Source organism: Amblyomma mixtum, chromosome 2 (assembly GCF_055824585.1).
Source record: "Amblyomma mixtum isolate Tamu chromosome 2, ASM5582458v1, whole genome shotgun sequence".
Classification (NCBI taxonomy): Eukaryota; Metazoa; Arthropoda; class Arachnida; order Ixodida; family Ixodidae; genus Amblyomma; species Amblyomma mixtum.
Window position 1 is genome coordinate 107,239,874 of NC_143013.1, and position 27,693 is coordinate 107,267,566.

General features: G+C 48.5%; 1 protein-coding gene across 1 annotated transcript; it reads right to left on the reverse strand.

Moving 5' to 3' along the window:
• Window positions 1-1,879: 1,879 nt before the first annotated feature.
• Window positions 1,880-27,693, reverse strand: LOC149360485 (thiol S-methyltransferase TMT1B-like). The gene is made up of 3 exons (XM_089569295.1): window positions 27,319-27,693; window positions 7,637-7,786; window positions 1,880-2,345 (listed from the first exon to the last, which is right to left on the reverse strand). Exons 1-3 carry the CDS (start codon window positions 27,691-27,693, stop codon window positions 2,112-2,114), a joined length of 759 nt encoding a protein of 252 aa, XP_089425421.1. The 3' UTR covers window positions 1,880-2,111.

Below are 27,693 nucleotides of genomic sequence, written 5' to 3' on the forward strand. Positions count from 1 at the left end.
GCCACAAACGACAGAAAGTGCCTCATAATTTTCATTTGAGATTGAAAAATCTGATAGTAAGCTTGCGGGCAAGCCGGCTTCCACTAGTTGTAGTACTCCTCCACCGCGTTTGCTTTGCCTATTTAAATAATAGGTAGTGTACCCAGGTAGGGTCAAGACATCATATTCAGTTGTAAACCAAGTTTCAGTTAACATTACAATCTGAAATTTAAAAGAGAATTCATTAAGAAATTGCGATATGTCATCGTGCTTATTCCTTGCTGATTGTACATTACAATGGAAAAAACCAAAGTTCCCCCTACCTGGGGAAAAACAACGTCATGTGGTGCAATCATGGCGGGCTTAGGAATAATGCACGTTTTGTTGCCGCGAGAAAGAACACATATGCGGTGGTAGGAATATCGGGCACACGAACACTTTTCATCCTGTGATCAATTTCGGGGGGCGTATTCAGGTTGCCAAAAATGGCTTCTATTGAGTGAAAGCCTGAATGATTAGGATGGGCTGAATGGTATTCATGAAGCAAAAGAGTGACGTCGCCGGACAAGCTTGCGCATGTAACTTTGGGAGTGACAACTGTATCTGCTCTTCGGACAAGAAGTGGCCTTCCCGTCATGAGACCATGATAACAAGGGTAACAAGAAAATTCCGAAAACACGGCAGCATAATCGCGCAGAAATGTTTCCATGACTGATAAGACTGAACTCTGAAATCGCTTTGTGGCACCCGGAAGTTGTTTAAATGATCTTGGACAGGTCAGACATACGAAAAATTTTAAGCAATGGCCAGTTTTCAGCTTTTCGTGCAAAAATGCGGCCGTTTCGAACCCAAACAAATTTCCACCCAACCTCGCGTTTTCGCGCCACCGCGCTTCCGAGGAGCCTTTTCAGCTGAGGACACAGATGCTCATTGACAGAGACGGTGTCAGAAGTGTCTAGACCAAGGTCAGTTCCCACAATGTTAGCTTTACGAGCCTTTTCCAAGACTGCGTCACGTTTCTTGCGGTGTACAAACTGGACAACAATGTTTTCATGGCTAGACTTTTTGGCAACTGGCACACGGTGCACAATTTCGATGTCTGATGCATCGATTGGCTCTCCGGCCTTTTCGCCAATCTTGCCGAGAATGTCTGCAAGATTTTCGCTTTGTCACACCGGGACACCTTTGATCTCTAAGTTGCAATTTCGGGAGTATTGCTCACACTGAGTCAGCCTGTCCTCGTCAGTTTCCAGTTTCGTTTCGAAGGCCTCATGCTTTGCGTTCAGGGATTGATTTTCTTCGCGCAGTTTTTCGTTTTCTGCTTGCGTAGACTCCAGCAATGTTTTACTTTCCTCGTACTTTTCACTGAGGAATTCCACAGTTGCTTTAAGCTCCGCTATTTTATCTTCCATTTCCTGTTTACACTGTGCAAGGTTTTAGTACCGAAGCGTGGCCTTGTGGTAGAGCATCCGCCTCGCATTCGGGAGGTGCTGGGTTCGATCCCCAGTGGGTTCGATCAAAATGGGTACAAGCTATGGCCCGGCCTGGTGCTCGGCTTACTAGGGCTACATGGCTTGGGAAAGGAGCCTGCGCCTTCAAATCCCGTCACTGTGGGCAGAGAGTCGTGTGGACAAAGCGAAAAAAAGGGCCACAAATTGGGCTTATGCCGCACGAGGCGGACTTATGGTTGCTTGGCGGGGTAACTTATCACTCATCCGTCAAGGCAACTGTTTGGTCTAAGACCCTTTTCCCAAGCATTTCACCCTACAAGAGCCGAGCACCAGGCCAGGGGAAATCTTGTACCCATTAAAGAAACCGGTGGGTACCCGGCCGGTGGCTGGAGTCGAACCCATCACCTCATGGAACCCATCAGTCGAACCCATGAGCAGCTCGTGCACAACTTTATCCGGGTTATAAGGGTTCGGCATGGTGCAATGTGTTTTAACAGAAACCTCTGCCACATTCAGCTACTCTTCTAACAGAATGATATTCGCGTGATGTTCAGTCGTAATAAAGACGCAAGCCCAGGACAGGGCGCTTGGAAACGTACCCGTACGGTCATGTATGTCGTGTACGTCGGTGAACCAAAACAGTCAAGGAGGTGAGGCATGGTTGTTTTCTCTACCTAGGACTCAGGCCATGGCGCCACCATATATCTGGCAGCTGAACGGGAAGGGTATGTCCAGCTCAATTTTTTCCATCTCAACGCTGGCAAAGCCAGCTGCCTTGATGAGGTCACCGGTGTCCCTGTTCAGGTGACAGCCGCAGGCGAAGTTGTAGGTCAACAGCGTGAAAAACTCCTCGAAGTACCGGGCCGCGGTGCCCACCGGGTGACCCACGTGCTCGCTGTACAGCAGCAGACCTCCCTGCGAGTCAGAGTGGCAGTGCCAGTGAGCAGCCAGCAGGACAGTGATAGTTCAATGCGCACAATTTGGCGAAACATGAGCTTGTTTGAAGTGCGTATTCATATTTGGAGGAACTAGAGCGGCCGTGCAATATGAAGAAAAAGGATGCCGGGAGGAAATGACATGCGATAATCTGTCCCGTAGCGCCTCTATTGTCTCCTTCTCTGCCTCCTTGACTTCAATTGGTGCTGGCACTCTGCCTTCTTCAAAATATTGAGACAAGTGCTGCCGCCTTGCAACACCCCCTTCAGGTGCGTGGCTGAGCAGCCCTGTAGCCGTATTCGAATAAAGGCGCCACGAGCTGAACAAGCAGTTCCCTGCTAACAGCTGCGAGCTTTTCCTGCCTTAAAGCTCCCCCAAAGCAGAACGGGGTAAAGGCCCCTTTTGCAATCTTGGAATAAACGATTTGAAATGACAGGATGTTTTTTCGGGCTCGTGGCGAGTACATCTAGCACATGTTATTTGGTGTGAAGGTGAAATTAAATGCAGGCTCTGCAATCTGCTCTGTTCAGGTAATGCATGCGTGAAGGTTAGACACCTCACATGTCCCTTAAAGAGAGATAAATTCTGCTACCCGTCCCCAGGTTTCTGCGGGCAGAGGATCATCAAGCTTGGAAAAGAGCTTGGAAGTTTTCTCCATTTTTAGAGAAAATGAGTAGACCCTTCTGCCAGCAGACAAAGAGGAGGCTTCATAGTGCTGCCTTCAGGAATGTTTAAGGACAAAGCTGTTCAAGCTGTCGAGAAAAACTTTATGCCGACTGAAACCGTCAAAGGTTTCCTGAAGCGATATAACTGTGCAAAGACTAGTTTTTAGAAAAACTGTCGAGAGCTGTTAGCAACTGCCTGTAAGCAAAAGAGCCTAGAACTGTTTTTGCTCTGAAGACCCAGAGCGATGATAACTTCCTAGGGCTTTCTGATACGCGTACCCCCCTTTGTCAAAAGTAACCCGGCACAGGTGCTTTGTTTCTCAGCCGCGTAGCGAAGCACTTATGGCAGCCCTTAAGCTATGAATCTGTATAGAGTGAGGTGAGCCCTTGTCCTCAAGTTCCGACACCTTTCGTCCTTGAAGGGTGCCATAAAGGCTCCGTTATACGGTTGAGAAGCAAAAACCTGCTGCTCGGTCAATTTTGACAAAGGGGGTACATTGCTATTTGGTTTTTCTTAAAGAGCTACTCTGTGTTACACACGCGGACTCCGTGCAAGAGACTTTATCTGTCTTTAAACGATGAGGGAGGGGTCGAACTTACACCCACAAATTTCCTTACCTGCAGCGTTTGCAGTTTTTAGATATTAACTTGACCTCAACACCAGGCCACATGCGGTGGATGAACTCGCCACGAGCCTTAAAAGACCTGTTGCTATTTGAATCCGCTCATTCGAAGACGGTTAAACGGGCCATTCCCACGTTCGGCCTGAGGGAAATCTTGGAAAAATCATGTGTTTACCTGGTGCATGATAGCCTCAACAATCAGGTTATTAGGCTAAGGAAAGCTGTTTTTTTCTCTTTCAGTCATGGTGGCTATTGCGAAAACTATTGTGGAGATCGAAAGCATGGAACATCGAAGGAAGTTGGCAGTCGAGAAAAAAGCAGACCAGCGGCTGTCCCCTATATTCATTGCGTGTTCCACAATCCGAAGAATGAAGCTAATAGCTCCTGTTTTCCCGACAGTATTCTCTTCCACAATCAAATTGCCCTCATTATGCCCCCGTATCGTCTCCGGAGGAAGGAGCGTGCGAGACTGCATGAAGCGTCACGCCATTCAGTTCGTCAGGTGTTCCGCTGGGGTTGTGTATGAAATTCACCTGACCTGTGGTGAAAATGAATATTAGTCAAACGGGCCGATGTATAAATTAACAACAAAGGAAGCACCAGGTTTTATAAAGAAAGGTAAAAGGTATAATTTACCATTGCACTGCGGTGTATGCCCTCTATCTACCAGTGATAATCCGCGGCGGCATTTGCTCGTAAAAAGAAATATTTGGAGGGGAAGTCGTGACCAGGTGGCATGTGAGCTTTGCTGGGGCTTTTTGCCTAACGAACAAAAGAAATTATTCTTTCTGTGATACCATCTTGAAACTATATCACAAAGAAAGCAGGTTTTTAGCATTCGCTTAGTAACTGACAGACATGAAAATATACATATTTGTTTTCCTCTGAATAGAACCAGTCGAGAACCTGCGCCTCTTATTGTGCTCTTCGCGTTCATGTTTGTATTGGCATTCCCTTGCTTAACAATGTACGCCCGACCCTCGCAGCAACGCGCACTCATTTCCACTGTGACACTCCATACAAGGACTGTAACTGGCAAAGATCGCTTAGCGCTAAAGGGCTGCTAGGTCTTTGGCTTGAGAACTTTCGGTTCTCTAATACGATGTGCGGCGAACACATTTATTCAGCTCGACGGCCGGCACAGGCAAAAGGTAGGCCTACCTACCTGGCTGCAACTCTTACCCAATAGACGATATGCGAAATTGCTTGGCGGTCTGGCAACACCGCGCCCACAATTTCCGGTTTCCATCTTGGCTCGGTCGAGCTCGTCGAGCTGGTGCATCGTTTGCTGTGCGTACTTTCTTCTTGCGAGTGGAATTTCATCAGGCAAGCTTCAGCTGCTGCGTTGTTTTCACAGCTGATCTTTGACCAGATGTAGGGGCTTTCAATAAGCGCCAGCTTACTCCTACCGCGTCCTCAGCTTCGCTTGAAGTCTGGCGCTGATGGTCGCAATAATCGGCACTCGAAAGTGGGTTGGAAAGTCGAACCGTGACCGTGTGCTGTTGTCGTTTTAATGCTCGCATTAAAGCACCAGTTCAAACATCGCGCATTATCATGGCTATTTTATTCCCAGGTGGACGCGAATTCATCTGGTAGGGTAGCGAGCGGTTATTTTGCGGTGAGTGCGCACATGTGTTGACAAACTTCTGTGACAGTGAGAACTTTCGTTCGCGCCGACGCCAGGAGCTTCGTGCATTGCAGCATAATCACACAAGACCCTCGACCAGCTGCGTAATTCGATTCCTTTAAGGCCGATTCACACGACGGACCGTTCGCCCGCGGCCCGCGCACTACGTGCTCATGCGTCAGCACTTTGAGGGGCACGCTGCCGGCCGTGATAGGCCGCGGCCGGCAGCGCGCCTCTCAATGTGCTGACGCATGAATACGTAGTGCGCGGGCTGCGGCCGAACGGTCCGTCGTGTGAATCGGCCTTTAAGGCCGATTCACAGGACGGACCGTTCTCCCGCGGCCCGCGCACTACGTGTGCATACGTCAGCACTTTGAGAGGCGCGCTGTCGGCCGCCATCCATCCATGCATCCAGCGCGCCTCTCAAAGTGCTGACGTATGCACACGTAGTGCGCGGGCCGCGGGCGAACGGTCCGTCGTGTGAATCGGCCTTTACTGTAATGTGCAATGCGCATCCGCGGTTTTCAACGTCACCGTTTCAGATCCCGGCGCCGGTTGACTTTCGGCACAATTCGTTGGAACCGCATCCTGCTTAAGACACAGTCAGTCAGTCGACATCAACAAGAGGAAAGTAGGCATGCACATATAATTCGAAATATTGAAAGCAAAGACACAGCTTTTTTTTTTTCAGATAAGCACTGAGCCACCGCGGCGGCTTGATTAGAGAAAGATGCTACAGCTGTAGGTGCATGCACGGACTCGATACGCTGGTCAAGCTGTGTGTGGAGGGGCGAAATTAGCATGTTCGGTTGCTTCCGAAACTTAATTAGCTTACTCCAAAACTTGGACAAATGGCTTTGTTGCGAAGCAAGCTGTTGGATCTTTCCACAACGATAATAAAATCTGATGGCCTGAAGCGTTTTCAGAACACTGTTGCACGTACTTTCTTGCTTAGAAATGCGTCCCTCCTTCATAATAAAGTAGCTATATTATTCGCTTCTTTTTTTTTATGTTCGTCGCCACAGATATCGAAGGTATAGGAATCCTCAAGAAAGAAAGCATTCGCACCTCAGTTTTTATACGTAGGGTGTATTGCTTCACAAAGACTCCTTAACGCGCATAACATATGCGTATGGTCCAGAGAGTTTGCTCGCCCTTCTAAAACTAATTGAACACGGGAAAAACTTAACTGAACACGTAGCAAACTAAGCAACAATCGGCATATGGTTCTTCGAGTGAACTTATTTCGCCACGGCACGAGCGATTGGCCCGCTCAAAAAAATTACCTTCTCTATTACGTTGTTCAAGTATGCGTCTGTATATATTCACGCCCGACCGGAGAGTTGATAAATGCACGAAATCGGCTTCTAATTTTGATCAGAGACAACAAAGGCTGTGGTCCCTATCTTAATTTAAACGCAAATCACCTCGAGAGATTTGTCAAAAATCAGCGCAGAAAGCGAAAGCTGCGCACTGATCCGCGTGCTGACACATGATACCTCGCATGGCGTTTTGTGTTACTAAAACGTTGGGACGGAGTAAAGAAATAGAAAAGCGAAAACTGGAACGCAGTTCTGGCACGCATCGTAGTGTCTTTGCATAGTGGAGAGGGTAGCGCAACACTGCATCGGCATTTTACTTTTCAAACGAAGCGCAGCCGTTTTAACCCTACAATGGGCAGCAGTTTTGTTACCTGTACCTAACCAACATGGAGGACTTAGTTCTCGGAGCGCCGAGATATGGCGCTGCGCATTTCACATATCGTCTATTCCTGAATTCCTGTCGTCATGCCGTGCCCTTTCGTATATACGTCGGCATACTCTAAGACATACCTTTATAACGCCACGGAGCAAGCGTTGAAATTGAGCTAACCTGCTATTTTTTTCATGAAACATTGCGTCACTTTCATATTCCATTCTTGTTACGGGCCGAATTTGTTCAGCACAACCTAAGGTCAGCGTGCTTTCTGCGATCATTGACCATTTCCAATAGTTTCTTTGTCACGTTTGTGCTGGGGAGGGAATATTACGGGCGCTCTTTTTCGACCTGAGCGTCCCTTGGTACCCAGCTGTCAGATCCATTGCTTATTCAAGAGGCTCGACGTCCGCTCTCACGCGGCAATAGATATTTGCAAGACTTGAAACGCTTGTTAGGCCGAAATAAGATGCAATTGTTCTCTGTGAGCTCGCAGTGAGCAGCGCACAGTTCAGTGAGACACACTCTCAATAGCGTCCACGCTCATTCAGTAATTTTTAGCAGGCGCAAGTAAATAGGCATGCCGATGGACAACATGACAGCTGCACTCTTCATCCTGATCAACAAGGAGATCGTTGCTTACGATTTCGTATGCCTCACCTTTGCGAGAACTCGTTTGCATTCCTGAAGCAGCTTGTAGCCGTCTTTGGCAGAGCAGAGAACGTATGTGAGCAGCACTGCGTCGAAGTGGGCGTCAGGCAGCATGCTCATGTCTTCTCCGTAACCACAGATAGAACGCTCCATCTGCACCTGAGACAATAGGTACTTTTAAAATCGAAATTGCTTGTTGTGGGATTCGGAATGTCCCGCGGGAAGTGTACGAAATTCTCCCGAAAATGTACTGAACTGAAAATTACAAAAGCACCCGTAGAAGTTCCTGAAAGGTTTGCTTTGGGCTGCTTTAGAGTTCCAAAGCTACTTAGGTTATGAAGAGTGCCGCAGTGTTGGGCTGTGGATAATTTCGACCACCAGGACTTGTTTAACGTGCACTGACATCGCACACTACACGGGCCGCTAGCATTTCGCCATCATCTAAGTGCTACCACCAGGGCCGGTATCGAAACTGCGTTTCTTGGCTCAGCATCCGAGCCCCATAACCAGTGAGCCCCCGCAGCGGCTTTTTCTGGAAGTAAGGAGTTGTTTAGGCAGCGCGCAAAAGGAATATCGAGGGTACATCAGCGAAGCCCGCCAGTTGATTTTAAACCTACATGCCTGGGCGTGTAAACATAATTGTACCCCACAGTAGTTCGAGTGTTGGCGGATGCCAGAGTACAGAAATTATTTTTTTGGTACTTATATATGTAGTCGACACAACAAACTTTCGGATAAAACAAATAAATGGGCAGGTTTATTAGCCTGCGAAGGTTACATGAAAACACTGAAGAGACGGAGCACCGCATGCATGTCCTTTTCTGGAAGGGACTTCGAACGGCACTGCCCGTGTCTTTCTCCCCGACCGGATGTCGAGGGGGCCGCGGTAACCGGCGAGCAGTGTTCAGATGTGGCTCCGCGCCTCTCGGGCCCCCCGCTGCTTTTCCAAGAAGGGGAGCGTGGTCGCCGGTGCTCGGAGAATGCGGACCGCCGCAAGGCCCGAACGGCCGGCGTCGCCTGTGCACTTGCTCCCAGAATCCGGAGCGCCTGCGTTCACAACAGTCGGCCATCCTTTTCCTTTCCAGCCGCCCTCAGTTGGTGTGCATCTTCGATTTATCTTCTTTCTTTTCTCAAGCCTCAGTTTCCTCACCCTCGTCGCTGTCCGAGGAATGATCCTCGCTTGCCACAGTTCCCAGCTCAAAGCGCTTCATCCTGTCCGCCGCCACGACGCCTTCGTAGAACCGCTGCGTCCGCTGGACCTCTGGGAAGTCTTGTACTTTGTATCTGTCGTGGGGAAGTGTTTCCACGACGATATATGGGCCTCTGTACTTTTGACACAATTTACGCGACTCCCCCGTTGCAGCTGGTTTCCTCTCGAGCAACACCATGTCGCCTGGTTGGTAGCTCGGCGCGGTCTTTCTTCGTTTATTGAAGTTTCTTCTCTGCTTTTCTTGGTCCCGGCGTATGTTGTCGATGGCCTTCTCTCTTAGTTTCAGCATACTGGCGTCCAGCTCCAGTGCGATTTCGTCGTCAACTGAGTCCCCTGTCACGTTCCGGGGGCGAAAGTTGAAAAGCAGAGTGAATGGAGTCGTCTTTGTAGCTCGGTTTACCGTGTTGTTGATTCCCCATTGCACCTGCGTGAGCATTTCGTCCCAGTCCTTCCCGTCGCTTCGTTCGGATAAGCTGGCAATCGCAAGGGTTATCATTCTGTTGTACCTCTCGACTTTCCCGTTGGCACGAGGCGTGCAAGTTGCGTTTTTCACGTGGATTATGTTGAGAGTCTTGCAGTAGTTGTCGGCTGGTGTAGGGAGTTCCCTGATCGGTAACCAACCTTCGTGAGGCCCCGAATATGGAGACGATGTCCCTGAGAAAGCATTTCGCGTAGCCCGACGCGGTGTTTCGCAGGGCCCGAAGCAGCACAAACTTAGTGAAGCCATCCACTGCCACAATGGTGTCCAATGGCACGGCCACTTTTTCGATGCTGTGCAGCTTTCCAGGTTTTTTTCCGGACGGAACCTTTTCATACAAGCACTCTAAGCAGCATGAGATGTGTCGCTTCACGTACCGGCGCATTCTTGGAAGCCAGTATTTGCTTTCGAGCAAGGCCATAGTTTTGTCAACTGCAAAGTGACCCGCATCGTCGTGGCATCGTCTCATGACCTGCCAACGTGCCGCTCGTGGCACTACAAATAGCAGACGTTCGTCGCCGTTGTTGCCACACGTTCTCCTGAAAAGCCTGCCTTCAATCAGGACATACTCTTTCCTGATGCACTCTGCTTCTTTCGTCTCTGATGATCCCTTTAGGGAATCCATAATCGACTGTAATGCTGAGTCCGTCTTCTGTGCTAGCGTTAGCCAGTCTTCGTTGGAGAGATCTGTTACAAAGACATTAATGCCACTTGCAACGTCAACTGCTTCGGTTTCCGACGCAGGAGCCCAGCTGAGGGCGTCGATGGGGCTCATTCTAGCTCCTGGTCGATGCTCTACATCAAACGTATACTCTTGCAACTTTATATACCGCCTGCCGACACGTGGCACCAGATCTCGCTTTGACAAAGCAGTTCTCAATGAGCTGCAGTCCGTAACAACAAGAAACTCGGTTCCGTACAGGTATGGTCTAAGCTTCTCAATTGTCCACACAACAGCTAAAGCTTCAAGTTCGTATGAATGGTACCGTTCCTCGACTCGCGTGGTGCCTCGGCTAACATACATAACGGGGTGCATGAGGCCGTCTGGTTGCTCTTGCAACAACACTCCTCCGAGGCCGACCTTGCAAGCGTCGGTGTGCACTTCCGTTCTCGCTCCGTGTGCGTAAAGTGCCAGCGTTGGCTTGCTCATAAGCTGTCTTTGTAGCTGCCTGAATGCAGTCTCTTGATCGTCGTCCCAGCGCCATTCTTCTCCTTAGCAGCAGGATCGTGAGTTGCTTGGCTATCATGGCAAATCCAGCCACAAAACGTCGGAAATAGCTGCAGAGGCCCAGGAAGCGTCGGAGGTTGTGGGCATTTGCTGGTGTAGGAAAATTTGCAATTCCTTTCAACATGATGCTGTCGGGGTTGATGGTCGATGCGGAAATTTCATAACCCAAGTAGCTAATTTTCTCTTGGAAGAAGGAGCACTTTTTCAAGCGAAGCGTGAGACCAGCCGAACGAAGGAGCTCAAGTACCTCGCCCAGGCTGTCTAATCCTTCCCCAAACAAAGCCGATGAAATCAGCAGGTCATCCATGTAGGCCACCTTCGTGTGCCTAAGGGAGCCGAGGACGGTGTTTATCATGCGCTGGAACACGCTCGTTGCATTGACAAGTCCGAATGGCATGCGGGTGAATTCGTAGTGTCCATCCGGAGTGACGAACGCTGTCTTCCCTCGGCTCTCGTTATCGATTGGCACCTAATAATATCCGCACGCAAGGTCCAGGCTAGTGAACAGCCGTTAATCATGTAGCCTGTCAAGTTGGTCATCAATCAATGGTAGCGGATACTTGTCCTTTTTCGTTATTTTGTTGAGAGCTCAAAATGTACGCAAAGCCGCTTCTCGCCATTCTTCTTTGAAACAAGTAGGATAGGGCTCACGTAAGCAGAGTTAGAGTCCGTTACTACTCCAGCCTTCTTGAGTTCGTCAGTCATTGTTCTCACAGCCTGCCTTTCGGAGTAGGCTAGGCGGTATGGGTGGTACGTTACAGGAGCGTCGGTGGTCACCTCAGTCTTCATTTGCGCCGCGGCCGTGCACCCGATTTCCGAAAGGCAGATCGCAAAGCAGTCGCGGTACTGGTTAATCACTGCGACGAGTGCCTCTTTCTGCGTGGCAGAAATCGTTGTGCCAACCGTCAAATCTTTGCACGAGATCGCCTTTACCGGTTTTCTTTCGTTGCTGTTTGCGATCAGGGAGGGTTCGGTATTTTCTTCTTCCATGCACAACGTTCCTCTCGCGATCTTCTGGTTTTGAGCGACAATCAGAGGAGATTCGGATACATTTGCCACGGGCAGGCATATCACGCCCAGTTCATCTTCTCCTAATACGATGCTTGGCACATATTCGCCGCTCGTCTCGTGCAGCCTGCCGCGAACGAAGATGTCGCTGTGCGTAACGTTGTCACTGCCAAGCGCAATGAACCCGACGTAATTAGGAGGTATGACAACGGCCTCCTTCACCCACAAGTTCACACGTCGCGGAGGTAGGGCCGGTATAGCAAGATTGGTGAGAGTTCCGTCTTCGTCCTCCGACCAGTTACGCTCCTCGAAAATGCGCACGGTGTTCTTACGGCGCACCACCGTAATGTGAGGCTGCTCAGTAAAGGGTTGACCGACAAGCAATGGGACAGTCTGCACTTCGTCGCGGACAACATGCACCTTGACGTCGGCCGTAGCCTGGTGCACCGTCAGCCTCGCTTTGAAGCTTCCCAGGGGTGTTGTTTTTCCCATTCCGAACCCTCTGATAGTGAATGGACGGGTGAGTGCTTCATAAGAGAGGTGTAGCTTTTCCGCTTCGCTTTCTCGTATCGTTATGCATTATCTGCCCATCTCGATGTACGCTTTAATCGCCTTCCCATTCATGTTGGCATCCATGAAATACTTCTGATTTAGCACCATGCTGCCAATTGTACTGCTGCTTCCTTGGGCTAGGACGGCTGCTTTAGCTGTGTCGCTGGCTGTCGGGTCTTTCCTCGAATAGCAGTCTTTGCTCTCATGGGCCGATTTTCCATAATTCGTGTAGCGCGGTCTACACTGAGGTTTTGGACATGCTGCCGAGAAATGCCCATATGAAGAACAATTAAAACAAAGTGGCTCGCCTTTGTCGTTGAATTTTCGTCGGGGAGCCCTCGTCGATCCGTTGTCTCCAGCGCAGTGTTGAAGCTGAGGCGCCGCTGGTGACGAATTGTTTCCTCCTAGGACGCGTTGAGGGTACCGAATAGCTGGTGGTTGATACAGCGTCTTGGCTCTAGTTTCCTTTATGACTTCTGTTCGCTCGTAGAGCCGCTTCATACATCTGAGCAACTAGTCGGGGCTGGTGTAGTCTCCTCGCTGAGGGACCGCACAAGATCTTCATTGTCGAGTCCAGTGATCAGGTATTCAATACAGGCCGTGTCGCCGACATTGCAGCGCCTTGCTTTCGCCAGCTTGTCGTAGAAGTACGCCTCTATACTTTCGTGGCGCTGTTTCTTGAGCGTCTCCATGTCCCGGAAGGTGTGCTGGAAACCGGATGCTGACGGAAATGCCTTCTTCAACTCGTGTTTCCACTCTGCCCAAGTGCGCTGGACATTCGTCAGGCCGTCGTACCACGTCTTGGCAACGCCTTGCAGCTTTGTGAGTGCGAAGCACGTCTTTTGCTGGTCGCTCCAACCATACGCTGCAGCAAGGTTGTCTACCTTGTTCAGCCACATTTCGACGGTTGGCTGGTCGTTAGATGACGGGTCATAACTTGGCACCAGTTGTGCGCTTGCCGTGGCCAGTCGTCCATCCACGACGCTTGATGTTCCCGTCGGTGAGTGATGTGACGTTTGAGCCGCCTGCAGAAGCTGGGCTGCTCCCTGCAAGGCCTCACGTACTGCCGTCTGCACCGCAGCCTGCATCAGCGCCTGAAGTCGAAGGCCCCGGGGGCTCCTCAGTTGGGGTTGTCCAATGCGTGGCCGTGAACCGTGTCGCCGTTCATGGATCACCGCCCTGAATTGGACTGCACCTCGTCGTTTCGTAGAGTGTCGCTTTCGCTGAGTGCCACCTCCCTTGCCCCAACAACGTTGGGCGCGTCGCTGTCCGTTGAAAGGCCCGGTCGTGGTGCAACCTTGCTCGCAGAACTGTCCGTCGTTGGCTTCGATCGGAGCATCATCGTGGGTTACGTGGTCGAAGCTCTCGTTGAAGGCGCCAGTTTTGCAAGGCAGTCTCAATCCCACTTCTGAAGATGTTTTTGCTGTAGTCGACACACCAAACTTTCGGATAAAACAAATAAATGGGCAGGTTTATTAGCCTGCGAAGGTTACATGAAAACACTGAAGAGACGGATCACAGAACGCACGTCCTTTTCCGGAAGAGAGTTCGAACGGCACTGCCCGTGTCTTTCTCCCCGACCGGATGTCGAGGGGGCCGCGGCAACCAGCGAGCAGTGTCCAAATGTGGCTCCGCGCCTCTTGGGCCCGGCTGCTCTTCCAAGAAGGGGAGCGTGGTCGCCGGTGCTCGGAGAATGCGGACCGCCGCAGGGCCCGAACGGCCGTCGTCGCCTGTGCACTTGCTCCCAGAATCCGGAGCGCCTCCGTCGACAACATATATTTGACCAGTACTGCACACATAGATTACATGCGCTAGTAACAAGCATGCACAGCAGCACAGCAGGACAACAAGCAAAATCAAGCGTCGGAGGAAGTGAAAAGACTAACAACTCGGATAACTCTTGGATCGCTACAAGCCCAACTTGAGTCCCAAATTTGAAGGCATGTGTTAGGAGATCTTCTTTCCCTCCCCGATGCTGATATGGGGAGTGAAGTCTGAAGTGAATGTAACATAATGAACTCGGGGTTTGCAGAATTAATATGTACAAGGTTAATTTTTCACATTATTAAAAAGTTACTCAGCTGAGCTTTAAGTTTTTAATCCAGTATGGTCGGACATATTTTGAATGTGAAAATGTGGTGTCGCCTGTGTACAGAATACAGTTAACAGGACTGAACGAGTTCGGCAAATCATTAACATATAACAGAAAAAGTGAAGGACCCCAAATAGGTCACAGAGGAACTGCCATGGTTACAGGTTTTGCAGACGGCCCCAGATTGTTTACTTGAACATATGAGATCGGCGAGATAAATAGCTTTCAAGAAATTGTAAAGATGGACCAACAATTCCCAAACAGGTTACGTTCGTAATCAGGAGTTACAAATTTTTTTGACGCGATGCTATGGGATATAGCTCCGTTTTAAAATTTTTGGGAACTGGTATGACTATTATTAAGCGCCAACTACAAAGCTCTAATTCTATCCGGGCGTCTGACTACTCATTAAAAAGCAGTTAAAACAAAAATTTCAGATCACTGCGGTAACCCGCATTGGAGTAATGCGAAAACAATGACGCCTCCACATTTCAAGTTACTTTTTAGTTTTGAATGGTTCCTTAATTACCCGCTTTATTCACAATGAATTCATTTTAATTGTCCGTGTTCACAATTAAGTCTCAGTTAATACACAGTTAATTTACTTAATTCCCCCTATTAACCACAATGTACCATTAATTCACTTTTAAATCTTATTATTCACATTAATTGAAATTAAACACCTTTATTCAGAATTGGCATACCTTAATTCACTATTGCCACTTTCTATAAACATTTATTATTGATGACATTTCGATAACGGCACATTTACCCTCGTTTCACCTCTGTATTCATTCCGGACTTTCAAATTTGGTGCCACGCGTCGGCTCCGCTCACACTTCCGGTCACATGGCCCCACACTTCCGGCATTTTCAAATTTGGCGCCACTTTTGCTCTGTCACCGCCCACTTTTTGAACACTTTTGGCTATAATTAATTAACTATTGACCCGATTTCAACAATGTTTTTTTTTTGCGCAGCATCCTCACATCATCCTCTTTCTATTACAACCATTCGTTTGACGCTACCTCTTCTGAGTTGACCACAACTGCGGCCGACAAAATTTGCGAACACGATGACCCCACCGACATAGCTTGGTTTATTGGGATTTAACGTCCCAAATCAACTCATGCTATGAGGGACGCCGTAGTGAAGGGCTCCGGAAATTTCGACCACCTGGGGTTCTTTAACGTGCACTGACATCGCACAGCACACGGGCCTCTAGAATTTCGGCTCCATCGAAATTCGGCCGCCCGGCCGGGATCGAACCCACGTCTTTCGGGTCAGCAGCCGAGCGCCGTAACCACTGAGCCACCGCGGCGGCGCCCACCGACATAGCATAGTAATGCTTTCACGTAAATAAGAATTAATAAATAGCTTGCCGGTGCATGGTATTCACCTGCTTATTTACGTCCGCCTCCACTATGTTTTATTTTTTGTTCTAGCTTACAGAGAACACGCAAACCAAGCAGCAACGAAAACGTGTAACAAAAACCCAAGGCCTGTTCTTAGACGTATTTGACGTATTTGTATGACGTATTAGACTATTTGTCATCTCCAGATGATAACACTAAGTAGGTTGACAATAGAATTGAACAAGATGAAAAACAATGCGAAAATTCGGTGACTCATACAGGACCGCATGATGCAGCCTCAAGAACAAATAAATAGTCAAAGGTATTATGCAAGCATGCCGAAAAACGTATGTTACTTGTATGCCAAGCGGCCAAGGAACCTATTTCCCCGTAATGTTGCAGAATTAGTAGAAGCAGGCGTAAAGCGAGATGAAGATTCAGAGGTAGAAATAGAAAAGTGGGAATACGCCAGAGACTCCGCTTGCCCGGACATTCACTGCCAATGTGAAGGAGGCACTTGACACAAATGACACGCTCTGGTGAAATTAAAAAAAAAAAACGGAAGTCCACCTTGCTTCAGTTGACACATGAAAAATGCTAGGTTTCCATCGGCGGTGACAAACAGTTACGTTTTTTTATGGCCTAATTTTTTATGGCCTACTGGTGATTTGCAACCAGAAGGCTGCTGAACGTTAGTCTGTGACCGTCATAAGTACATACTCGATGTCACTCCGAAATTACATCGAGTGAATTTGGCGTGTTGTTGCTGACTATCTTAAGAAGGAGTATTCCTGACCAGCTGTATCTTGAATAGCAACTACGGTGTAAGCTTGAAAGTTGAAACGGAGAACCAGGGATCCATGCTGTCAGTGGCGGTTGGCTTCCTTAACCTTACCCTAGTTTTCTGAGTAGCTTAACGAAGGCTTCGATTGTTGGCGCCATAGCTCATATAAGAGGACCCTCGCTCAGCTACCGCCCTTCCTGTTTGATCCCATGTCAGCTGCAGTGTTACAAGACGTTCTACATCCACCGCGGTGTGTGGTGGTGAGTGCCGGTGAACTCTCTTATTTTTGCACTGCGCACAACATAAATGAACTTGAAAGCACAGGGTCGGGCAGGTGCCGCTGCAGATCTGTTGGTAGGGCACAATGCGAGAAATGCAGGGGTTTTCGGTTCAGTCTCCTGCGGCATATGACCGTTTTTTCTTCTACTTTCTAATCGTTTATATTTCACGTAAATAAAACAAGATTATCAGTGACTTGACCTTCTTCACACGTATAATTTACAGGGACAGTGATGACCAGCTCAAGTTTGGCTGCCGAGACAGATTACCACGAACTAAGGGCAAGCGGGTTCTTGAACTTAAAAAAGAAACTTTGATAGGCCAGAACACCAAACAGGACCAAATACAGGGAACGGTGTCAGCGGCAGCTTTCGGAAGGAAACAGGAATAACATTTGACTCTTTTTTGGTTACGGAGTGCCTCGAATATGGTTATAACAGAGTCCTTTTTTTTTGTCTTTATGCCACATTTTTTAATAAGGTGTGTATAGGAAAAACAGCTGGGGACACTTAAATTCCACCTTAAGTGCATGATGCGATAGCATTAATGGGTTAATGTCCATGTATGAGAAATGCGCCAGTCTCTACATTACATTCATAGATCGCTGAGAATTCTCATACCTCTCCTGGTGCAGTGGCGTGGCATTTAAAGCTATGCGGTGGCCGATGCGGCCCTCGATGCGACTTGTGAGACCAAGGTTGCTCTTCCAGAGCAACCTATCACGGCCGTAATTTAGCTGCCACCTGCCATGCTGGTCAATTTGCTCAAGATACGTTGGGCAGGTTATCAGAAAGCCACAAAGCCACGTGACCTAGGTGGCCAACCTAGTTTGCCGGAGCACCCGGGCGCTGCAGCTGCGATGTTTCAACCAATCTCCAACGCCGATGCCGGACAATTTTCTACGACGTGGGGTACTCACGCTCGTGCGTTAAAAGAGGTTTCTTCTGAAATCTAACTCTCAATGCAAGAAATGCGTGGTTTTCTGGCCAAAAAAAAAACAACGTCCGAAGAACCAGGAAAGCGAAACAATCAATTTTTAACCACCAATAACAATGGCATAGAGTTGTCCAGAGTGCTTCTTTTGTAAAACCCTGGAATAGCATGCTACGCTGCCATCCAGTCAGATCCCTCCTGTATTCATCAAAGTATCCTATCCCTCCTCGATTGGAAACCCGTCAACGGCGAGGAAGCTTAGATGCTTCCGCCCGAAGCTGGAAAAATGCCAGCGATGATCCTAACCACGTAGCTACACTACGCCAGTGACTGTTGAACTTAGAAAAGCGCAATAAAAAGACAGGGACAAGAAGAAGAAGAAGCACGCAGGACAAACGCTTGTCCTAGCCACTGCCCGGACAAGGACCAGTGGCTATGCCGGAGGGTAGACAGGGGCAGAGAGCCTTCTTCTTTACGTTAGGATGAAACCTCAAGGGCAGCAGTTAAAGGGCTACTGAAGCGGTTTTAGAATTATATGAGTTTAATGCTGCCGAATGTCCTGCGAAATCGTTTGGCTCTAGCATTTTAAATGGTGACGTAATCGCCGAATGAAGTCGTCGTCGGCGTTCAGCTTCTCTGATGTGCGCAGCGACGGGCAGAGGCCCCGATAATGACGTCACGTATGACGGCACTACGTTTCCAGCGAAGAAAAAGTTATTCCATGGAAGAAAACCGACGGCATCGACGGTGAAGCGCACGATGCATGGTTTGGCACCAGCTGACGACGCACAGCAGCATGCAGGCAAATGCAGCGGACATCTGAAATTTCGCAATAATGACGACACTGCCCACTATCCTCGCATTCCCCCAACGTGGTGAGGAGCAGCCTAAACATCTTCGCGGTTTTAATCGGCGATTATGTCACGATTTTAAATGCTAGTGCCAAAATACTTTCAATGCTTTATCTAGAAGCTTGATAGATTCGAATTCTTGAATAACCTTCGAATTCTCAGAAACCCGTCTCAGCTTCCCTTTAAGTACGCAGGTCCAGATACCGAAGACGTGATTAGGATGTAAAAACTTGTGGGCCGAGCGTTTGCATTTCGCGTGCACGTGGTGAAAGATAAACCTAGCCACTCAAGGACGCGGAATGCGTACATGTTTCGCGTGCGCGGCGACGAATATCCGGTTTTCCTCAAGGACGCTCTCTTTTCTTTGGTGCAGCGGCAGCACAGAGTGACTGAAAGGGCACCGGGTGATTCGAATTCTTGAATAACCTCGAATTCTGAGAAAACCGTCTCAGCTTCCCTTTAAGTACGCAGGTCCAGGTACCCAAGACGTGATTAGGACGTAAAACCTTGTGGGCCGAGCGCTTGCAGTTCGCGTGCACGTGGTGGAAGATAAACCTAACCACTCAAGGACGCGGAATGCGTACATGTTTCGCGTGCGCGGCGACGAACCCGGTTTTCCTCAAGGACTCTCTCTTTTCTTTGCTGCAGCGGCAGCACAGAGTGACTGAAAGGGCACCGTGTGATTCGAATTCTTGAATAACCTCGAATTCTGAGAAAACCGTCTCAGCTTCCCTTTAAGAACGCAGGTCCAGATACCGAAGACGTGATTAGGATGTAAATCCTTGTGGGCCGAGCGCTTGCAGTTCGCTTGCACGTGGTGGAAGATAAACCTAACCACTCAAGGACGCGGAATGCGTACATGTTTCGAGTGCGCGGCGACGAACATCCGGTTTTCCTCAAGGACGCATTCTTTTGTTTGGTGCAGCGGCAGCGCAGAGTGACTGAAAGGGCACCGTGTGATTCGAATTCTTGAATAACCTCGAATTCTCAGAAAACCGTCTCAGCTTCCCTTTAAGAACGCAGGTCCAGATACCGAAGACGTGATTAGGACGTAAAACCTTGTGGGCCGAGCGCTTGCAGTTCGCGTGCACGTGGTGGAAGATAAACCTAACCACTCAAGGACGCGGAATGCGTACATGTTTCGCGTGTGCGGCGACGAACCCGGTTTTCCTCAAGGACTCTCTCTTTTCTTTGCTGCAGCGGCAGCACAGAGTGACTGAAAGGGCACCGTGTGATTCGAATTCTTGAATAACCTCGAATTCTGAGAAAACCGTCTCAGCTTCCCTTTAAGAACGCAGGTCCAGATACCCAAGACGTGATTAGGACGTAAAACCTTGTGGGCCGAGCGCTTGCAGTTCGCGTGCACGTGGTGGAAGATAAACCTAACCACTCAAGGACGCGGAATGCGTACATGTTTCGCGTGCGCGGCGACGAACCCGGTTTTCCTCAAGGACTCTCTCTTTTCTTTGCTGCAGCGGCAGCACAGAGTGACTGAAAGGGCACCGTGTGATTCGAATTCTTGAATAACCTCGAATTCTCAGAAAACCGTCTCAGCTTCCCTTTAAGAACGCAGGTCCAGATACCGAAGACGTGATTAGGACGTAAAACCTTGTGGGCCGAGCGCTTGCAGTTCGCGTGCACGTGGTGGAAGATAAACCTAACCACTCAAGGACGCGGAATACGTACATGTTTCGCGTGCGCGGCGACGAACATCCGGTTTTCCTCAAGGACGCTTTCTTTTCTTTGGTGCAGCGGCAGCACACAGTGACTGAAAGGGCACCGTGTGATTCGAATTCTTGAATAACCTCGAATTCTGAGAAAACCGTCTCAGCTTCCCTTTAAGAACGCAGGTCCAGATACCCAAGACGTGATTAGGACGTAAAACCTTGTGGGCCGAGCGCTTGCAGTTCGCGTGCACGTGGTGGAAGATAAACCTAACCACTCAAGGACGCGGAATGCGTACATGTTTCGCGTGCGCGGCGACGAACCCGGTTTTCCTCAAGGACTCTCTCTTTTCTTTGCTGCAGCGGCAGCACAGAGTGACTGAAAGGGCACCGTGTGATTCGAATTCTTGAATAACCTCGAATTCTGAGAAAACCGTCTCAGCTTCCCTTTAAGAACGCAGGTCCAGATACCCAAGACGTGATTAGGACGTAAAACCTTGTGGGCCGAGCGCTTGCAGTTCGCGTGCACGTGGTGGAAGATAAACCTAACCACTCAAGGACGCGGAATGCGTACATGTTTCGCGTGCGCGGCGACGAACCCGGTTTTCCTCAAGGACTCTCTCTTTTCTTTGCTGCAGCGGCAGCACAGAGTGACTGAAAGGGCACCGTGTGATTCGAATTCTTGAATAACCTCGAATTCTCAGAAAACCGTCTCAGCTTCCCTTTAAGAACGCAGGTCCAGATACCGAAGACGTGATTAGGACGTAAAACCTTGTGGGCCGAGCGCTTGCAGTTCGCGTGCACGTGGTGGAAGATAAACCTAACCACTCAAGGACGCGGAATGCGTACGTTTCGCGTGCGCGGCAACGAACATCCGGTTTTCCTCAAGGACGCTTTCTTTTCTTTGGTGCAGCGGCAGCGCACAGTGACTGAAAGGGCACCGTGTGATTCGAATTCTTGAATAACCCCGAATTCTCAGAAAACCGTCTCAGCTTCCCTTTAAGAACGCAGGTCCACATACCGAAGACGTGATTAGGACGTAAAACCTTGTGCGCCGAGCGCTTGCAGTTCGCGTGCACGTGGTGGAAGATAAACCTAACCACTCAAGGACGCGGAATGCGTACATGTTTCGCGTGCGCGGCGACGAACATCCGGTTTTCCTCAAGGACGCTTTCTTTTCTTTGGTGCAGCGGCAGCACACAGTGACTGAAAGGGCACCGTGTGATTCGAATTCTTGAATAACCCCGAATTCTCAGAAAACCGTCTCAGCTTCCCTTTAAGAACGCAGGTCCAGATACCGAAGACGTGATTAGGACATAAAACCTTGTGCGCCGAGCGCTTGCAGTTCGCGTGCACGTGGTGGAAGATAAACCTAACCACTCAAGGACGCGGAATGCGTACATGTTTCGCGTGCGCGGCGACGAACATCCGGTTTTCCTCAAGGACGCTTTCTTTTCTTTGGTGCAGCGGCAGCACAGAGTGACTGAAAGGGCACCGTGTGATTCGAATTGAATAACCTCGAATTCTCAGAAAACCCTCTCAGCTTCCCTTTAAGTACTGAGGTCCAGATACCGAGTCTAGCACTTGAAATGGTGGCGTAATCACCGAATAAAGTCGTCGTCGGCGTTCAAGCTTCTCTGAAGCGCACAGCGACGGGCAGAGGCCCCGATAATGACGTCACGTATGACGGCACTACGTTTCCAGCGAAGAAACAGTTATTCCATGGAAGAAAACCGACGCCATCGACGGTGAAGCGCACGATGCATGGTTTGGCACCATCTGACGACGCACAGCAGCATGCAGGCAAATGCAGCGGGCATCTGAAATTTCGGCAACAATGACGAGACTGCCCACTTTCCTCGCATTCCCCCAACGTAGGGAGGAGAAGCCTAAAGTAGGTTGTCCAGATACATCTTTTCCGTCTTTACTTATCGCAAGGCTTAGAATCCGGAGCGCTTCAAGATAATGGACGGCAGCTTGTCCTCCCCACGACGACCTGTGCCTTCAGGAACCTCTAAAATGTCACATGGAATTTAATAACAATATGAAGAGCACTCCAAAGGCCATTACTAAAGCCGTCATCACCATGTCTGCTACGATCCCTCTGTTTTACTCTGGTTTTGGCGACCTCTCAGCCAGCATCGCCTTACTGGGAAAATACTATAACCAATGTCTTGCCTTCGTGTTGTTGTCGACCGAATCGGGAACAGAAATTACACCCATAGTGCGGCTCAGAGTCACTGGGCGTTGTACATTATGACTGCAGTCACCCCCATGACGCCATGCCACTCTTGTAATGTTGACTGACCACATCGCAGAACTGGCTTAGGTTGCCGAGCGGTTGTTTACTACTGACCCGAACAAGGTAATTAGGGCAAAGCTCCAAAAACAGAACGAAAACAATGCACGACGCCCTGAAATGTCTCTACCAGGGTCGGCAAGCACTTAATACCTGTTCCGTACCGTGCTTCTTACTTCCGTTATCAAAAACGCAAGCAAGTAAAAGTATAAGTGGTTTGCGCTTTGTCCTTGTGATCCCTCGTTTCGCACATATTCAAGCCGAGGATATAGCGCTGATAGGAATATAGCTTTAATGCGGCAGTAATTTTGTTCCCATGAGAAGATTTCTAGGGCTGTGTGCATGCATTTAAGAATGTGAACTCTTTAGATACAGAATTATTTGCAGGCACCTGGAATGTCTTAATATTGTGCAGTTTGTACTGTGCCGCAAAGCTGTTGGAAAAAATACGACCAGAGCTATTGTTACGCAAGAAATCTGACCAAAAAATAGTTACCACCTCTATCTAAAATATCCTCTAAGACTTTCACTTTTCTTGAGAACATTGTTGTTCATGTTATTCTTTAGGGATTAAATACAACTAGATATTGCCATTCGTTGTCCGGGCTAAATTACGGGCCGTTCTAACATGTAATTTATTTCAGAATGCCACCAGAATGACAGTGTCCCTATCTCTGCACTTTTCAGCAGTGAGGAGCAGGGAAATGATGTTTATTATCAGCTCTAATTTAAAAGCCTAGAGTGTGCAGGATATTCTGCAGTTAAGCCTAAGCAAATGCGTGACATTTTCATCAGCTAGGTTGGCTGCGCGAGACTACAAATCAGCAATTCGGGGTAACAGTTTTGAAATCTCCATGTTTTGAATTCTCTTTTTATCTTAGAAGAGAAAAAAAAGCAAAAATTTTGAAATTACGCCTGGACGTTTCGGTGCAGCACCACTCTTCCCTAGCGAGACCGACTCTGGAGGGAGCGGATCCATAGTGTTCGTCTCGTCCGGTCTCAGATACTCTCCTGGCCAAACGTGCGCAAACACAAGCTCGTAGCCCTACTTTTCAGTCGACTGACTTTGAATCATTAGCGTATTGGCTTGCTTGCCAGCGTAACTGCTGCAGCAGCAATAAATTCCATCTCTGACAGCAAAAGTGTTTTTTTTCCTTTCGTCCCCCCGACACGTTCGCAGTTGGCGCGCACTCGGCAGCGCTTAGCGATCATAGAATGGGGTTGATGGATTAAGCGTTAAGCAGTAGACGAGTAGGTAAAATGTATTTAATTTCACTATACATATTCCCAAACTACTATTTGAATTTTTGCGTTATCGCGCTAATGAACGAAGCAGAAGATTGCGTAAAACAACGTTCGCCACGACATAAGTTAACACAGAAGCCGGCGGATAAATGTGAAGGGGTAAACGAAGGTTACCAAGTTTCGGTTTAAGTACTCAACACGGTATAAAAACAGTACACGTTTAGTTGAGACGGCTGGAATTTCTTTGGAGGAGAAATTCTAGAGGTCCGTGTACTGTGCGATGTCAGTGCACGTTAAAGAACCCCAGGTGGTCGAAATTTCCGGAGCCCTTCACTACGGCGTCTCTCATAGCCTCAGTCGCTTTGGGACGTTAAACCCCATAAACTAAACTAAACTTTAGTTGAGAATATCAATAACACTAGCTGGTGTAAATAACTTTATTTCTTTTGTATTTTGGCTTCTTTTCTCATGAGAGACAGAATGCATACTTTGGACCGATCATTTGTGGACATTCGTGGATCATTCGTGGATGCATCGATCATTTCGTGGACATATGTGGCGTTGTAGTCCCTCCACATACCCGAGACCTGTGCCCGGATTGCGAAGGCGACTACTAGCATCAGAAGCAGTTCCATGCGGATTTCCAGAAGAAGCGCAAAGAGATAACGTTGCCTTGTAAACGATGGTGTGCCCCGCTATCATAAGTGAAATGTCATTGCTTAACTTCCAGATCTACACTTATTTAGTATCTTCGTTTATATCGCATGTTTACAAAAAAAAAACTGCACACGCGGAATTGCATAAGCGCTTGTTTTGCAGACCACAAAGTAGAAGTATGAAAAGAAATGCCTTTTACAATTACATGGCCAAGGACAGCAGCACGACAAAAATACGAATAGACACATGGACTAAAGGAGTAACGTAAAGCCTCATTAAATATCAGTGCACTATTTCTATTGCACAAAAGACGAAAAATTCAGCACCATGCCCAGGCACTTTCAGTATTAATTAATGCTGGATAATACCCGGAAGATCTGCTTTTTGCACCTTACTTTTCACCTCAGCTCTGGATAACTGCAGACAGGATAAAATATACTGGTTAGGAGCTCACTTTTTTAACGAATTCCGCATAAGCCCTGCAATGATGTATGTTTATGACTCAATGAGGTGACGGCGATTAGCAGTTTTTTTATGCTTGTGAAGGCCTGGGTAATGAAATTCAGTGACAGAAAAATCTCTGCACATTGTGTATGGAGCACCTTTTCGTTAAAGGGCTACTGAAGCGGTTTTAGAATTATATGAGTTTAATGCGGCCGAATGTCCTGCGAAATCGTTTTGCTCTAGCATTTTAAATGGTGACGTAATCACCGAATAAAGTCGTCGTCGGCGTTCAGCTTCTCTGATGTGCGCAGCGACGGGCAGAGGCCCCGATAATGACGTCACGTATGACGGCACTTCGTTTCCAGCGAAGAAACAGTTATTCCATGGAAGAAAACCGACGCCATCGACGGTGAAGCGCACGATGCATGGTTTGGCACCATCTGACGACCCACAGCAGCATGCAGGCAAATACAGCCGACATCTGAAATTTCGCAACAATGACGACACTGCCCACTTTCCTCGCATTCCCCCAGCGTAGTGAGGAGAAGCCTAAACATCTTCGCGGGTTTAATCGGCGATTATGTCACCATTTTAAATGCTAGTGCCAAAATACTTTCAATGCTTTATCTAGAAGCTTGATAGATTCGAATTCTTGAATAACCTCGAATTTTCAGAACACCGTCTCAGCTTCCCTTTAAGAACGCAGGTCCAGATACCGAAAACGTGATTAGGATGTAAATCCTTGTGGGCCGAGCGCTTACAGTTCGCGTGCACGTGGTGGAAGATAAACCTAATCACTCAAGGACGCGGATATGCGTACATGTTTCGCGTGCGCGTTGACGAACATCCGGTTTTTCTCAAGGACGCTCTCTTCTCTTTGGTGCAGCATCAGCACAGAGTTACTGAAAGGGCACCGTGGACGGCCGGCAAGTATTGCTGGCAGCCGCTAGAGAATACAGCGTGACATTTCTGCGACGAGCGACAGACCAGTTTCCAAAAGGAGGCACAATATTTCTCGTCTTTTGAGCAGCTGCACAGCCGATCCTCGTTTGTCTGCTCTACAGGCTATGCACTAAGCTTGCTTTGTGCGTGCGTGTGTGTGTGTTCTGAAATAAGTTCTGCACATTTGGAAGCGGTGGTATAGAAAAAGGGGGAAACTAACACCAGAAAAAACACTGAGTTGGGCTTATTGTTAAGTATAAAATGAGGAAAATGAAACACGCCTTGCTTGAAGAAAGACGTCATTACCCTTTTAGAAATGATTCATGCCATGTTCAGGAAGCATACTTGGTGCCGAGCTCCGTGATTACGAAACATGATTAGCACTAAATAAAATTCAGATGTCTCTGAACGTTTGTGACGAAGTGGCGAAGGTTACAAGAAGTTCACAAATAAATTGTATGGTTTCGCCTTGAATACTTCGCGGAGCTTTTGTACTGCACAGATTGTGGATTTTTGAATTAAGCACTCGAGCGTGCTTGCGTAAATTGAGGCGATGCCTGTGCTTTTTAGTCTGGAACGTCCTACAAAAGACTTAAAGCCGCCGCGGTGGCTCAGCGGTTACGGTGCTCGGCTGCTGACCCGAAAGACGCGGGTTCGATCCCGGCCGCGGCGGCTGGAATTTCTTTGGAGGAGAAATTCTAGAGGCCCGTGTACTGTGCGATGTCAGTGCACGTTAAAGAACCCCAGGTGGTCGAAATTTCCGGAGCCCTCCACTACGGCGTCTCTCATAGCCTTAGTCGCTTTGGGACGTTAAACCCCATAAACCAAACCAAACCAACAAAAGACTTAAACATCTTCCGCTTGGACCACCTGGCAGTAGAGGCATGCCGGTTCAGAGTAAGGGTAGTATGCGCCTCTATCGCATAATCACTGTAGGCCTTCATGGAAAAGCATTTGCTGTGCTTCACAAAAGTGATGAAGGCCGACATTTTCTGACGCATTCACGGGATTCATCGCAAGGTTGTCGAAGCAATCAAACTGCAGCCCAGCGTAGATTGCCTCCAATGCACTAATTTTACAGAGGAAGTGAATAATTTTACTTCACTAAATTCTTGCTTCCGTCGTTATTCTAAACAAAGTGTAGCTGTTGCGAATACAAAAATCAGAAGCAGTCGAATAGCTTCCGGCATAAGCTGCAACTGCGCGTTTGGTCGTCAGCGGTTGTGCTCCGAGCTTATATTCGGACGAATTCCGTATAAAGACAAAATATAACACGCCTAACTTCACGACGGCCAATTAAGTAGTTTCCGTGCTGTAGTTCCACGGCGACTAAAATTGTAATACCTGCGTATGGCACGACGTTTTACGTCACTGGTTGTACGATATAGATTTCTTGACATTTTACTTTTCACCCATTTTGTTTTTCCAAAATTCAACTCAATATACTGATGATCTACTTTTCTTCCTGTGCACTACTCCTCAGGCCTGTTCTTGGGTGAATCATCCTCTCATGGTAGAGCGTGCTCTAGGGCCAAACCTTTGTAAATCAGTTGGGCAAAATGGTTATAACGCATCTCCTTGGCTATTTCCAGTTGACCTTCTAATAGATGATATAAACACTATAACGAGTACATAAGCCTAACCACACGTAGGAGGAGGAAGGCCGCATACCTTAGGGTTAGCTCGTAGGTTTTTCTTGAAGTCTGCGTTGAAGGCCGTGTTTGGTTCCACCTTCCAGTATTCGATGGGGCGGCGAAAGAACTCCAGGTTCGGTCCGTACGCGGCGCCCACCTCTAGCACTCGCAAAGCGCCGCGAGGTCTGAGCGCTGGGTCGTGCGACACCAGGGGGTCCAGTCGGGTGAGCAGCGTTCGTCGCACAGGAGCGAAGCTCTGCTCGCAGACACGCTGCACCAGCTTGTACATGAAGACGAAAAAGAGCTCCTGGAACCGGTGGCTGATGAGCAAAATCGGCATCAACACCAAAGCGCCGAGGCCGCCTGCGATCAGCACAGCGTGGCCTAGAAATGCGTAGAGCCACTTGTGCAT